This window comes from Nyctereutes procyonoides, unplaced genomic scaffold (assembly GCF_905146905.1).
Source record: "Nyctereutes procyonoides isolate TBG_1078 unplaced genomic scaffold, NYPRO_anot_genome, whole genome shotgun sequence".
Taxonomy (NCBI): domain Eukaryota; kingdom Metazoa; phylum Chordata; class Mammalia; order Carnivora; family Canidae; genus Nyctereutes; species Nyctereutes procyonoides.
Genome location: NW_026575140.1, coordinates 75,323,877 through 75,337,867, shown reverse-complemented (window position 1 = coordinate 75,337,867; position 13,991 = coordinate 75,323,877). Strand labels below are relative to the sequence as shown.

The 13,991-nt window shown below is 56.0% G+C and overlaps 2 protein-coding genes and 1 non-coding gene across 10 annotated transcripts in view; 1 reads left to right on the top strand and 2 right to left on the bottom strand.

Moving 5' to 3' along the window:
* The window catches only part of NECTIN1 (nectin cell adhesion molecule 1), a 64,888-nt gene extending 57,741 nt beyond the window's left edge, over positions 1-7,147 (top strand). The window contains exon 6 of the mRNA XM_055304913.1: positions 2,856-7,147. Coding sequence (XP_055160888.1) covers positions 2,856-3,403 — 548 coding nt within the window. The 3' untranslated portion in view covers positions 3,404-7,147. The remainder of the gene's footprint in view (positions 1-2,855) is intronic.
* LOC129496708 (uncharacterized) overlaps positions 1-13,991 on the bottom strand; it is a 283,680-nt gene that overhangs the window by 26,455 nt on the left and 243,234 nt on the right. The window lies entirely within an intron of this gene.
* On the bottom strand, positions 11,642-11,712 carry LOC129497977 (small nucleolar RNA SNORD47). Its single transcript, XR_008662023.1, has one exon. It is a non-coding gene; the product is annotated as a small nucleolar RNA SNORD47 (small nucleolar RNA).

Sequence of the window (13,991 nt, the reverse complement as noted above, 5' to 3'; positions counted from 1 at the left end):
GGCATGAAGTGATAAAATATTAAATAGGAAGAGTCAACAAGATTTGATGGAAAGATTTGAAAGGAAAGGTAGGTCCCCTCATTTGCATGCCTGTTTTATTTTCTTGGCCTCTCCAAGTCCTTGCCATCTTTCAAGGCATGGCATAAGTCTTTTCCAAGGAGCCTGGGCTAACTCCAGTCCACACTGTTCTCCTTCCCCTGAATCCTGAGGCACTTCTCTGCCAGTGCCCTTGACTGTCTGTGTGCTGCTTTGTCCCTAAGGTCATCATTTGGTTCCCCAGATAGGCTATGAGTTTCTTGTATCCTGTGAGTAGCAAAATAGATGCTCCATAGGTGTTTTTTGATTGCAGAGGTGGATGGATGGATGGATTGGTAGACGGGTAGATGGGTATATGGATGGATAGTTGGGTAGGGAGTAGAGGGATGGGTGAGTGGCTTGGTGGATGGATGGATTGATGGATGGATGGATGGGTAGATGGGTAGATGGATGGATGGATCAGTGGATGGATAGATCCATAGATGGGTAGGTGGATGGGGGAAGTGATGAGGCAGGTTAGAGAGGAGAGAGCACTCAGATCTGGGCGAGACCTGAAGAGGCAGCAGGCAGGGTAAAAACAGCAGAGGCTAGGTTCCTGCTAGCTGCCTTTTGGGGCACGCCTTGTGGAGGCAGCTCCCACTTCGTGGGGAGCAGGTGTGCAGTGCTTTTTAAAGGCAGTAAACAGATGGGACCTGGTAAAGCAGGAGAAGCTTGAGGCTCCAGGGAAACTTCTGGAAGTAGGCGGTGAGGACAAATATTCAATAAATATTTATTGGACAGCCACTCGCTGACCTGCATTGAGGACACAGTGGTGACAAGTAGTTGTTGCTCGCTCTGCCAACTCCTGCATGTGGAGAGGCCAGGAACAGGAGCATTTGGGTGGTCCCTGCTCAGCCATGTGACTGCAGGCAGATCGCCATCCCTTCTTCGGGCCCCCGTGTTTTCATTAGCCCTCCCAGCCCGGACTCCCAGAAGTCCTTTCCTCTTCTAGAGTCTCTGCGCTGCTCCTGCCTGCTGCAGACAGCACCCCACCCGCTCCCACACGGGGCTAGCTTCACCTCTGGGAGGAGGGAATGGGCTTCTAGGAGGAGCAGGATTCCCCTGGAGTGAGTGATGCTCATTCAGGGAGTAAGCTGACAGAAACCGATTCCCGGAGACCAGAAGGAATGTCCAAACCCTACGCCTTTGCCTTGGCCTGAGAGAGGAGGGCCTAGAACGATCAGACAGCCCTCCCAGGCTCCCCCTGGGCCTGCCCACCAGGCCTCTTGCCCTGTCCGTGGTCAGCCGTGGTCTCCGGTGCCACCCTGTGGTGGTGCTGGGAACGGCCTCCCTCACCCTCCCCTGGGGAGAGGGGGGTGTCCTTTGGCCTCTGGCTGGGAAGAAAGAGGGAGAGTCAGGGGCAGCACTGACCAGAGGCTGGCACTCACCCACCTGGCCTTCCCTTTCTCCCACCTACTTCCCTTCTCTTCTCTCCTGGTTTCCACCCTGTCCTCAGGGTGCAGGTTGGTACACACACATCGGGCACATCAGCATAGGCATGCCTGCGGGCTGGCCAAGACGTCCAGGGTGTGCCCCGGCATGTGCTCCCTACACACCATCGTTGCCATGGACTCACGCGTGCTCGTGCCCCCTTCCTGCACAGCCATGCTGAGCATCTTGCTCACAGCCCGGGCTGCCAGCACCCTGGGCACCCACCTTGCCCTGCAGGCCCCGGCGGCAGCCAAGAACCACAGCCCTGGTTTCTGGCACTCACAGGGCTTCAACGGGGCCGCTCTGGGAAACCATCCTCTTCCCTGTGCACTGGGGAGCAGGTGGAAGCAGATGTGGAGTGCCCAGTGAGCAGCAGGGTCGGGCAGAGGGGCAGGGGTAACGTTTACACTGGCTTTCCGTGCAGAAGAACCAACGTTGCATCAGTGGCTGTTGGCCTCGGGCAAGTTATTCAACCCCTCTAAGCCTCCTTCCCTCGTGTGTTGAATAGAAATTAATAGCACACTTACTTCCCCGGGTGCCTGACAGTGACTGGCGGCTAGGGGACACAGGGACCCGGGTGGGCTGGCACCACAGCCAAGGAGAAAGCCAGCATGGAGGCTCTCCAGGGCTCTGCCTCTCCTCTCACTTCCACTACAACACCACTGCGCACTGGGCTCCTGGAGGGGTTGGAGGCTCCAGAGGGTGGGTTAGGGGGCACCCAGGAAGGGTGGGGCGCTGAAGGGTGGGGGCTCTTGGAGGGCGTGGGAGCTCTCGGAGGGAGTAGGGGCTCCCGGAGGAGCGGGGCGCCGAGGGGTGAGGGCTCCTTAAGGGAGTGGGGGCTCCTGGAGGGGTGGGGCACCAAGAGGTGCAGGGTTCCTGGAAGGGTGGGGGCTCCTGGAGGGGCAGGGGCTCCTGGAGGAGGTGAAGGCTCCCAAAGGACATGGCGCCACACAGTGTAGGCTCCTGGAGGGGTTCAGGGCTCCCTAGAGGGGTGGGGGGCCCCTGGAGGAGGTGGGGGCTCCCGGAGGGGCGGGGGCTCCTGGAGGAGGTAAAGGCTCCCAGAGGGGCAGGGCGCCGCATGGTGTGGGCTCCTGGAGAGGGTGGGGGCTTCCAGAGGGGCAGGGGGCTCCTGGAGAGGTGAAGGCTCCCATGAGGGCAGGGCGCCATGCGGTATGGGCTCCTGGAGGGGTTGAGGGCTCCCTAGAGTGGGGGGCCCTGGAGGGGATGGGGGCTCCCGGAGGGGCCTGCGGATCTGGAGCTGCCCTTGGGCCACGCGCCCACGCCCTGGCCTTTCCCTCCCCTCCAGCAGACACTGACACTGTCCCCCTCCATGTCTTTTCCTCGCCCAGAGTTCCCCTACACCCCATCTCCCCCCGAGCACGGGCGGCGCGCCGGGCCGGTGCCCACGGCCATCATCGGGGGCGTGGCGGGGAGCATCCTGCTGGTGGCGATCGTGGTGGGCGGCATCGTGGTGGCCCTGCGCCGGCGCCGGCACACCTTCAAGGGCGACTACAGCACCAAGAAGCACGTGTACGGCAACGGCTACAGCAAGGCGGGCATCCCCCAGCACCACCCGCCCATGGCCCAGAACCTGCAGTACCCCGACGACTCGGACGATGAGAAGAAGCCCGGGCCGCTGGGCGGGAGCAGCTACGAGGAGGAGGAGGAGGAGGAGGGGGGCGGCGGGGGCGAGCGCAAGGTGGGCGGCCCCCACCCCAAGTACGACGAGGACGCCAAGCGGCCCTACTTCACGGTGGACGAGGCCGAGGCCCGGCAGGACGGCTACGGGGACCGGACCCTGGGCTACCAGTACGACCCCGAGCAGCTGGACTTGGCCGAGAACATGGTTTCTCAGAACGACGGGTCTTTCATTTCCAAGAAGGAGTGGTACGTGTAGCGCCCCGTCTCCAGAGCCTCGTCTGCGCCCCTTCTCCCCGAGCCCCCACCCGCACGCCCCCCGCCCCCCCCCAGCCCGCTCCCCCAGGAGCTCGACAGAGACTCACCCAGCTGCCCAAAGCCAGCCCCACACCCCTGGGGAGCGGGGAGCCCAGGGCAGGTGTGACCTGGCTTTGTTACAATTTCCTCCCCACCGCCCACCCCAGTCCTCCCCATGGTGTTGTGTTCACTGTGGCTTTGGTGTTGCTGTACCCTCCGCCTGCCCTCTGTGCGGGGAGCCCTGTTCTCGTCTTGTGTACCTGGGCGTCCCAGCAGGGTTTGGGGAGCCCGCCCTCCCTCACCCCCAACACTGGAATTTGTTTGTGTCTTTTCCACTGGGGGTGGAGGGCCCAGGGGCTCCAAGGGGAAAGCCCCACCCCACCCCCAGATGCTGCTCCTCTTTTCCCAGGGAGAGGGACCCCAGCACCCCCTGCCATGAGCAACCGGGGCCTTAGACCCCCAGTCTAGACAGCCATTGCACCCGAGAGGCAGGGAGAGGCTTCTCCAAAGCACCCAGGGTTGTCTCCTTTATAAAGTGAATCGAGTGGAGGTCCCCACCCAGGGCCTTGAGCAGTGTATTTCCTGGTGAGGTTGGTTTTACATTTTTTTTCCTCATTGGCCAACAGAGTGAAGTTGGCCCAGCTCTGGTGTGTCTCTCCTCTTGACCCCTGTCTGCTCCCCATGTAGTGGGATTCCGGGTGGACTCTGGCCCACACTTCCCATACACCTCTACCAACACATAACGCAGACACCTACATGCACACTCCCCACTCATGTCCACCCCTCGTTCCCCTGGGGTCACACGCCCTCCCAGGCTGCACACCGCCGGGGCCCACCCCTCTCTGCTCCACCTCTTCCCCTCCCAGCTGAGGGTGGGGCCAGCCTTCAGAAGTTTCCAGCGACTGCTGAGACCAGGGCCCCCTGGTGCCCCTATCCTAGGAGTTCAGGCTGGCCCTAAATTGCTTCTTTCACCATGGGAGTTTCTCAGATTTCTCCCTTATCTGTCAAGTGCTAGCAACTCTTGATTCTCCTGGGGAGTCAGGGCTGGGCTCCCTAGATGTCCAGGTGTCCGAGGTGACCGAGTACCACCACGGAGGGCAATGGGGAAGGGAGTCCTCCCCACAGAAGCTTGGCAAATACAGATGCTGAAGAGTGCGGACGGGTGGCACCTCACCTGCCAAGGCCAATGTAGATGTTCTGGGCTTGCCAGAAAGTGCAAGGAGAGTGGGGGAGCCAGGGATCCTGACTCAGAAGCTCCTGCTCTCCACTTTCCACCCCCTGCTCAGCTATACCTGGTTTCCACTCTGGGATGGGGGGGCAGCAGGAGGGGACCCTTGGGGAAGCATTCCCTTTGAGTTATAGATTCCCTCCTTGAATGGGGCTCTGGGCTCCCATCAGTCCCCCAAGAGGAGGGCTTCTTGTCTGTACAATGGGGGAAAGGCCCCTCCCAGCCCCTTCCGTTCCCCAGCTCAAAGTGCCTCAGTCTCTCCATCTGCTCACTCTGTCCCCCCCAGCACTCTAGATAGGAAAGACCCTGGGATGGGAGAGGCGGGCTCATGCCTGCCCATTAGGGTTCTAGTTAACTCAACCCAGGCTGTCAGGGGCTCTGTGGGATGGCAAGTGTTGGGGGGAGGGGGGAAGCAGACCACTCTGTGCCCCACGGGCACTGACCTACCCTGCCATAGGCTTCCCAAGGGAGCCCCAGCCCCCAGCCCCACTCCTCCCCACCCTGGTGCTGCTCTTGAATCCCCAGCCAGCCCTGTCTCTGCCCTGGCAACCCCGGGGCCCAGCAGCTGGGCCACCCTCCCCTGGCCCCCACTGCCCTAGCCCCAGCCCTGGCTGCCCAGTAGCCACGTAGCAGAAGTCTGAAGCCATGCCAGCCCTGGGGCAGCTCTCCCCTCTTGGCATTGGGGGTACCAGATGGGGTGGAGTTGGGGGAGAAAATTCTGGGGTCTTTCTAGCCAACAGGGCAGAGGGGGGGAGCAGAGGATCTGGGCTGCTTCTCTTAGCAGTATTAGTGTCTCCCCTCCCAGGGCAGAGGACCTTTCCCATGTTACATCACTGCCCCATCCAGTCCAACTTCACAGTGCTCTGGGCCCTCTGTTTGGCCTCCTTGCCCCCAGGCAGGAGGAAATCCCAGGGGCCTGCCTGATAAAGGCATTCTGTCTCCTTGAAACCATGAAACTGAAAGAACTCTCCCTCCTGTGTCTCCCTCATCCCCCACTGCCACCCGCTATTCCTCATTCTATGATGTACTTAGGAGGGCCCCTGGGCCCAGCCAAAGCACTGAGTCCCCCTTCAGACACCTCCAGACCCTGCCCCCAAGCAAAGCACAAACTGTGGAGTCCATGCCACGAGCGTGGGCCATGTGGAGGCTCCTGCCTAGCCGGGAGCCCAACAGCACACCCAGCAGAGCAGTGAGGCAGGCAGGGGGTGGCACTCGGCCCGGGGGAGTGGGGTTCTCGGTGGCCCAGTCTGTGGGAAGCTGGGCACTGCTCTCGGGCCCACCGACACAGCCCAGCTGGCCGAGGGGAGGCCTGGCTCCGAAGAGAGATAAGGACATCTCGCTTCTTCACACCCCCAGCATGAGCTGAGCTTCTGCCTTTGCTGGAAATGAAATAAACTTGGTATTCCTCATGCCAAGGCGTCCCCCAGTTGTCCCCCTGCCTCTTGCTACCCTCCCTGTTCTGCCCCCCCACTCCCTTGACCCCCCACCCCTATTTCTTTAAGATTTTGATATTGTTCTAATGTGTACACAAACCACCCAAGTCCCCTTTCATCAGAAGGAGCTGAAAAGCAGCAGAATGGAATCGGTGATCACGAGCAGGCAAGCGCGGCCAGCTCAGGCCCAGTCCACGCACCCATGGGGCACACCCCCATACACGTAGACCCAAGCCCAGGTGCGCACCCGCAGACTCACAGCCAGCAGAGGACCGGGCTGGTCCTGCTGGAAGAACACAGGAGAGAGGTGATTTCCCCATGCCCAGGCCACCACAGAGACTCACAGGGGCCTTGTTTCCTGGGCGTGAGCCCCCTCTGCCAACCCCCTCCCACGTGCCCAAGCCACTGGTGCAATAATTTTTCTGCCATCCTCCAAGCAGAGGAATCCGGAATTGTGTTGGGGGATATGGGCAGCTCGCTGGGGGGAGGGAGTGCTCACAGGCCTCTGGGGGCCCAGAGAGAGTTCTGGAGCCTGACTGCCACCAGGAGCCCTCTCCTGTGGAGCAGGTGGGTCCCTCCCAGGTCCCTGCACCCACAGGGAGCCCTGCACCGGCCCTGAGCACCTGGGGGACAGGCCAGTGCCTCCGCCCAGCCCGGGGCTCCTGGGCCCTCATGGCCCCAACTGGAAGGCCAGAGGGGCTCCTGTGCCACCAGCCTGCTGCTCTTCCGACTCCTGCTGTGAGGAAATGGGATTCTTGGCCAGAAACAAACAAAAAAAAGGTTTTCTCTTTTTGTATAAATGGAAACAAAATCCAGGAGAAGCTGCCACCCCTCACCTCTGAGTGCGATGCTCTACCTTGGCTTCGGTTTCTTTGTCACCGTTTCATCTTTGGTCCCCGGGAACAGCCCAGCGCAGGTTCTCCTGGTTCTGACCCAGGGGGTGTTTGCATCACCCCCTTTTACTTGTATAAAAAAAAAATGATGGGTTGAAAAATGTACTGAGGAAAAAAAATGTACTTTTTTATAAATAAAGTGTTTAAAACAACCCTGGTTGCCTGCGTCACTCGTCACCTCCCCGCAGTTGCTGTGCCCTTCTCACAGCTGTGGGCACGGGGACAGGGTGGAGCAGGCATGGTGGGGAAGGGAAGGGAGCCTCCACCCTGTGCCCATGTCCCCCAGTCCTGCAGACGCCTGTAGGGGTTCGCCCTGGGGTGGGGTGGGGGGTGAGGGTCCTGCCTGGGACCTCACCCCAACTCACAAGCTGCCACGAAGCTTTGCCCGCACACGGGAAGACCGTGGGCAGCAGAGGGCTTGGGCTCCGCAAGCACAGGCAGGGAGGCCTTCAGGGCAGGCGGCCTGGGAGGCGGGGGGCTCACTGAGACAGGACCCCCCCACCCCCCACCCCAGCTGGCCCGAGTCCCTGCCTCCCTGCCCCACAGCAGCAGAGCACAGCTCAGGCTGCTTCCAGTTCCCCCTTCTCGCCCACTCTCTGCTGTCCTGCTCCTTCCTGCCAAGTCCCCTCCTGCAGTTGTTTGGAGAAGAAAACCGGCAGTGTCACACCTGTCGTGTCAGACACACTGGGGACAGAGAAGAGATGGGGAGTTTTATCCTTTCATCTCCTGTTTCCAGGAAACTGCCAGGACCTGTCCCCTGCCAGTTCTCTCCCAGAGACCCGGCCCCTCATCTCTCCAGAGGGCTGGTTGCAGGGAAGGGCTCCTTCCTCGTCCCTTGGTCACCTCCCCTCCCCACTCCAGCACCATCTGCTTCCCATCTCCTGGGCTGGAATGCAGGACAAATCGATCCTGGGTGGGAGTGGCAGGGGCTTCACCTCCTCCCCCCCTCCCCCCGTCACCCCCAGTAGCATCTCCATTTCACTGAAATCCATACCATACACCCCTGAGGAAAGGGGGTAGGGATGCTGGAAGCCAAGGTGGCCGCTTAGCAGAAAGCCCTCCTACTCATCTGGGGCGAAGCCCATCCTCCACACCTAGGATGGGGTGGGGAGGGGAAGCCAGGCGGAATCAGGGAATTGGGCGTGGAGAAGAAGCCAGCAGCTGTTGGCAGCTGGCTGGGCCCCTCACTGGGAGGCCAGACCAGCACCCTAGACTGTTTAGATGCTGATTCTCGAATGAGATGCAAATTGGTGGCGTAAGTGGTCACTTCCTCAGTTTTCCAGGCTGTCCGTTTAAGTTAATTTTTAATTTGCGCAGGCAATAAATGCTTAATTATATTATTAATATATTGGAAGAGAGCTGTGGACAGAACGTTCTAATTGGCATTTAACTAGAGCGTTCCAGCAAATTAGCCAAGACTTTCTCCAGCAGCAGAAGGAGGGCCAGCCAATTAGTCCCAGGCACAGGCTCTCCGGGGCCGGACCAGCCAGATCTGGCCCCTTTCCCCCAGGGTCCCAGGAGACACACCTAGGGCACACCTAGCTTTCTAGTTGCTAGTTGAGTTAGGTTCAGCAAGAACTTTCCCCTTTAGGCTCCTTCCGCCCAAACCTCAACCCTCCATCCTATCCCCGCATCCCCACCCTCAGCACAGCACAACGCTGGATGGCCTGGGGACAGGACCCATCTGAGTGGCTAAGGTCCCCCTGGGGTGTGCCTGCCACTGCCCTACCTCAGCTGTGAGCCCAGGATTAAGATAGCTGGGCGGCCAGAGCTCCCTTCTGGATACCACGGAGGCCTCTCTCCTTACCTTAACCATTCTGATCGTAGATGGTGATGAGAATGAACTTGACAAACTGAGGGATTCAGTTTTTTACTCATGCATTCATCCATTCATTCATTTGGCCACTGTGGGCCACGCTCCATGAGATCCTGTGATGGTCCCACCCAGAGTCTCTGCTTTCAAAGAATTCAGAGCCTCCAAGAGTCCTGAATTCCAAAATAGCCAGTGCCTGGTGGCCACAGGCTGAAGCAGAGCTGTGCGTAAAGCACTGTGGCAGCAGCACAGAACAGGAATGGCTCATTTTGCCTGGGAAGGTCTGAAAGCCTTGCGATGTTTCCTCTGGGCCTGAAGGATGTGTAAGAGTTCTCCAGACCAGAAGCATTTAAGAGTACCCCAGGCTAACGTGAGAATTTAGCATCTTATATCACTTGTTCTATAAGAGGTCACTCTAGTCCAACATGCTTACTCAGCACAATGAGAACTGAAGCCCAGTGAGGAAACTAAGGCTTAGCAACCAGACCATCAGAAAGCATGCGCTCAACATGCTCAGGGCCAGAGGCAGGTCTTGAGCAGTAGGAAGGGGAGGAAGCCAGGGAAGGTGGTGGTGCCAGCCTAACTCTGGAGAATGCAAGACCTGACGCCAGTTTCTTTTTTTTTTCTTTTTCTTTTTTTTTTAAGATTTTATTTATTTATTCATGAGAGACACACAGAGAGAGGCAGAGACAGGCAGATCCCAGGACCCGGGGATCAAGGCCTGAGCCAAGGGCAGATGCTCAACCACAGAGCTACTCAGGTGTCCTCTGGATTTCGATTCACCCATTGAGCAGTGTGAACCCCCGTGGGGGATAAATTGGGTTTGTGGGAGCCACTTTTGGGGTTGAGTGGAAAAGATGGTACGATTCAGATGCCAGTTCCAATGTGCATTTTCTTCCATGCCACCAAGTAATAAATCAATCGGATACTATTGACCTGGAGGGAGCATCAGATCCTACTAGCTAAGGGCTCAGTCCCACCAGACTGTCCCCCACCTCAGTGCCAGGGTCACATCCAGGTTGTCACCTGTGTTTTTGACCCACTGACCATAAATCAGAGGTTCCTTGGGTTCAATTCATTTGCTGAGTGGCTCACAGAACTTAGGAAACAGTTAATAGATCACCTATTTATTATAAAAAGAATATAACTCATGGAAGAGCCGCATAGGTCAAGGCACCTGGGAAGGGACTGGGAGCTTCCGGGCCCTCTCCAAGGCAGGCCACTCTTCCAGCACCTGCGTGTGTTCACCAAGCCGAAAGCTCTCTGAACCCCATCCCTTTGGGCTTTTAGGGAGGCCTCAGAACACAGGTGTGATGGACTAAATTATCGACACTGGTACCTGAACTCAATCTCTAGCCTGTCACTTCTCCCTGGAGGTCAGAGGTGGGGTGGAAAGTTCTAACCTTCTAATCACACAGTCGGCTCCCCTGGCAGCCAGCCTCCATTCTTAGGTGTTTTCCAAACTTCATTAACTTAAACCCAGGTGTGGCTGAAAGGATTCCTTATGAGTATCAAGCCACCTTTAGAGCTCTTATCACTTAGGAAACTCCAAGGGTTTTAGGAGCTCTGTGCCAGGAACCAGGACAAAGACCGAACACATGCTTCTTACTATAAATCTCAATGATCACAGGTGGTATCCGCCATGCTTTTGAAGAATGGGAGGTAGGTGGGGGGGGGGGGCGGGGAGGGTGCACAAGGAAAGGCTTCTGTGAAAGTGGGAGGGGGAACACTGCTCCTGGAAGCACCTCGGCCCTGCCCCCATGGCCCGACACTTCTGGGGAGCAATCCTTGGGTTCTGCCTTGGTACTGGCTTCTGTGGCCCCCAGACTGTTTGCTGGTTTACAGCCTTGATGGCAGAGCCAGGCCATTCCCCACTCTGCCTCCATGCCACCAACAACTGGATGGGTGGCTGAGGCACTGCCCCCTCCTCTCCCTCCCCTCTGCCAACCACACACCCCCTGGCACACACACTCCACTGCCTGGGGCCTCATCTGAGCCCGCCCCTTCAGGCCAGTGCATCTAAGCTCATCTTGAGCTCCTCCAGGAAGGGCACAGAACAGCCTGGCTTGGCTGGAGAACCAGCTCCAGGGCATCATCCACACACATCACAGGCTCCATTGAGTCAGAGAACTGAACCCGGGACACACACACAGCTGAATCGATTAGGACTTTAAAAAATCAAATACCCAGGCCCCACCCTGGATTAATAAAGTCAGAGCCTCTGGGGTGCTGACCCAGACAGGGGACAGATGCATGCACAACAAGCTACCCCGGAGATTCTAGTGGTGGGGAGCAGAGGTCATGCCAGGTGCCTAGCAGGAGGAAGAAGCAGGCCCTGAGATAGGAAACTAGAATGAGGGGTGGCTAGGTGGGTGACTTGGCAGCTTAAGCAAGTAAGAGCTGGGGTGCCAAACATGCTGTTTATTGTCATTGTTTTCTTAATTTTATTTAAATTCCATTTTCCAACATACAGTATAACACCCAGTATTCATTCATCCCATCGTGTGCCTTCCCTAATGCCCATCACCCAGTTACCCCATCCTCCCACCCCCTCCCCTTCTGCAACCCTTTGTTCCCCAGAGTCAGGAGTCTCTCATGGTTTGTCTTCCTCTCTAACTTTTCCCCACTCAGTTTCCCTTCCTTCCCTTATGGCCCCTTTCACTATTTCTTATATTCCACGTATGAGTGAAGCCACTTGATAATCATCTTTCTCTGACTTATTTCACTCAGCATCATACCCTCCAGTTCCATCCACGTCAATGTAAATGGTGGGCATTCATCCTTTCTGAGGGCTGAGTAATATTCCATTGTATACATAGGCCACATCTTCTTTAACCACAAAACGGAACGGTTTTATGAGTGATAGCATTCTATGTCATTTGGCAAAATCATACATCACTGGTTACGTGCTGTTTATTGTGCTCCCCATCCATCACCTCTGTCATCGCCGCCACCATCACCTCAGACACCTGGGACCCTGGCTGCTGGGTGGCGGTGGTGGAGGCCAGGGAGGAGCCAGGATGGAGCAATACCTGTAGCCCTCACGAGGCAGGCTTTCTGGCTTGAGGCCATGCCTGGGCACCTGGTCTCCAGGTACACGCCAGAAGGCAAAGCAGGATTCTGAGTTAAAAGCCCAGGCCAGGGATGCCTGGGTGGTTAGGTGGTTGAGCGTCTGCCTTTGGCTCAGGTCGTGATCCCGGGGTCCTGGGATTGAGTCCTGCATCAGGCTCCCTGTAGGGAGCCTGCTTCTCCCTCTGCTTGTGTCTCTGCCTCTCTCTGTGTGTCTCTCATGAATAAATAAATAAAATCTTAAAAAAAAAAAAAAAGCCCAGGCCAGAGGTCCAACAGGCCCTCCTCCAGTGGAGAGTCTTCCTCCATTGTATTACCACCTTGGAAGAAGTAGATGTGCATTTTTTTTTTTTAAATGAAGGCCACTAACAGTCCTCTTAGATAAATGGGACCCACTGAGAGAGGCAGAGGGGAGAAGGGCAGGCCTGTGCCCTTTGTCTGAGGACCAGCCACAAGGACCCATAGAGGCCTCTCTGAGGAGGGTCTTCTATTCCACAGGGAGCAGGCCTTTGAGGAGGGGATGGCTGACTCAGACATCCCACACTGGGGTCCCCTCAGCCTGAATTCATCACACCCACTCCCCTCACTCAGTGGCCAGTTCCTTTCCCTTATGCAATGCTCCCAGGACCCTGAGCCATGAGAGAGCCTCCATGGCCAACAAGAGTCAGCTGGTACTAGAACCACACAAGCTGCCTTCCCCACTCTGCTGTGAGCCCCTTGAAGGCTGGGATCATGTCTAATTCATCCCCAGCACCTAGCCCAGGGCAGACACGCAGTAGGTGCCCAATAAAGCTTAAACCAAATTTATCAAAGTGAGAGTCAAAAGACCTTGCAGGTGGAATGGACCAACCTCCCTCAAGGCAGGGTTTTCCTTCAAGCATCCCAGGTAGCTCTGATGACGAGTAGCTCACTACCTCTCGAGGTAAGCCCTACCATTATAGGGCAACTCCTCTATTCAGATAAAACTTCCCCCGACTAAGTTTCACTCGCTGGTCTAGGTAATTCCTTGACCTTCCTAGGACAGTCCTTCAAATATTTGGAGATGGTTGGTCCAAGCTAAACCTCTTCTTCATATATTTATTCCTCTGCTTTCTTAGCAACACATCTGTTAGGAGCCTGAACTTGAGTGTCCGGCAAACCTGGGTTCAAGTCTTGGTTCAGTTGACCAGTAGTTATGGAAAAGCATTATCACAATGCCCAGCACAGAGCAAGCTCTCAAAGCCACATCAAAAATCCCAGTTATCTATGGACTTTGGCTTTTTTTTTTAAGTTTTTATTTTAATTCCAGTTAGCTAACATACAGTGTTATTAGTTTCAAGTGTACAATATAGTGATTCAGCACCTCCATATATCACCTGGAGCTTTTACCACTCATCGCGACAAGTGTGCTCCTTAATCCCCATCACCTATTTCACCCTTCCCCCACCCCCTGTACCTATGGACTTTGGGTGGTCATAATGTATCAACAGAAGTTTGTTGAATGTAACAGAATGGATTGTAAGAAATGAACCACTCTGGTGCGGGATTTTGATAGTAGAGGATGTTGTGCATAATGGAGCCATAGGGTATATGGAAAATATCTTTGCCTTCCATTCAATTTTGCTGTGAACCTGAAACTCCTCTTTTATTTATTTATTTATTTATTTATTTATTTATTTATTTATTTATTTATTTATTTATTTTTGAAGCTGCTCTTAAAAATGTTTTGTTTTGTTTTTTTTTTTAAAGACCCTGTTTGGAAAAACAACAACAACACATAACCAGCTCCTTCTCATTCTGAGGACCAGGGATAAAATACTGTTCCCTGGAACTGATCTGACCAGCAGGGGATGGAAAATGGAAGGGTGGGAGGATTACCTGCATGTCCTCCCTGAACCTGCCCTATTCTTTCTTACACGGTGGATACAGCCATCCCATCTGACCTCAGTAGTGACATGGAACACCTGATGGCATGGGCTCAGTCCTGGTGGTTACATTTCTGGATGGAAGGATGGATGGATGGATGGATGGATGGATGGATGGATGGATGGATGGGTAGATGGATGAGACAATGAGTAGATGAGTGGATGGATGGATGGATGAATGGATGGATGAGTAGATGGAAGGATAGGTGG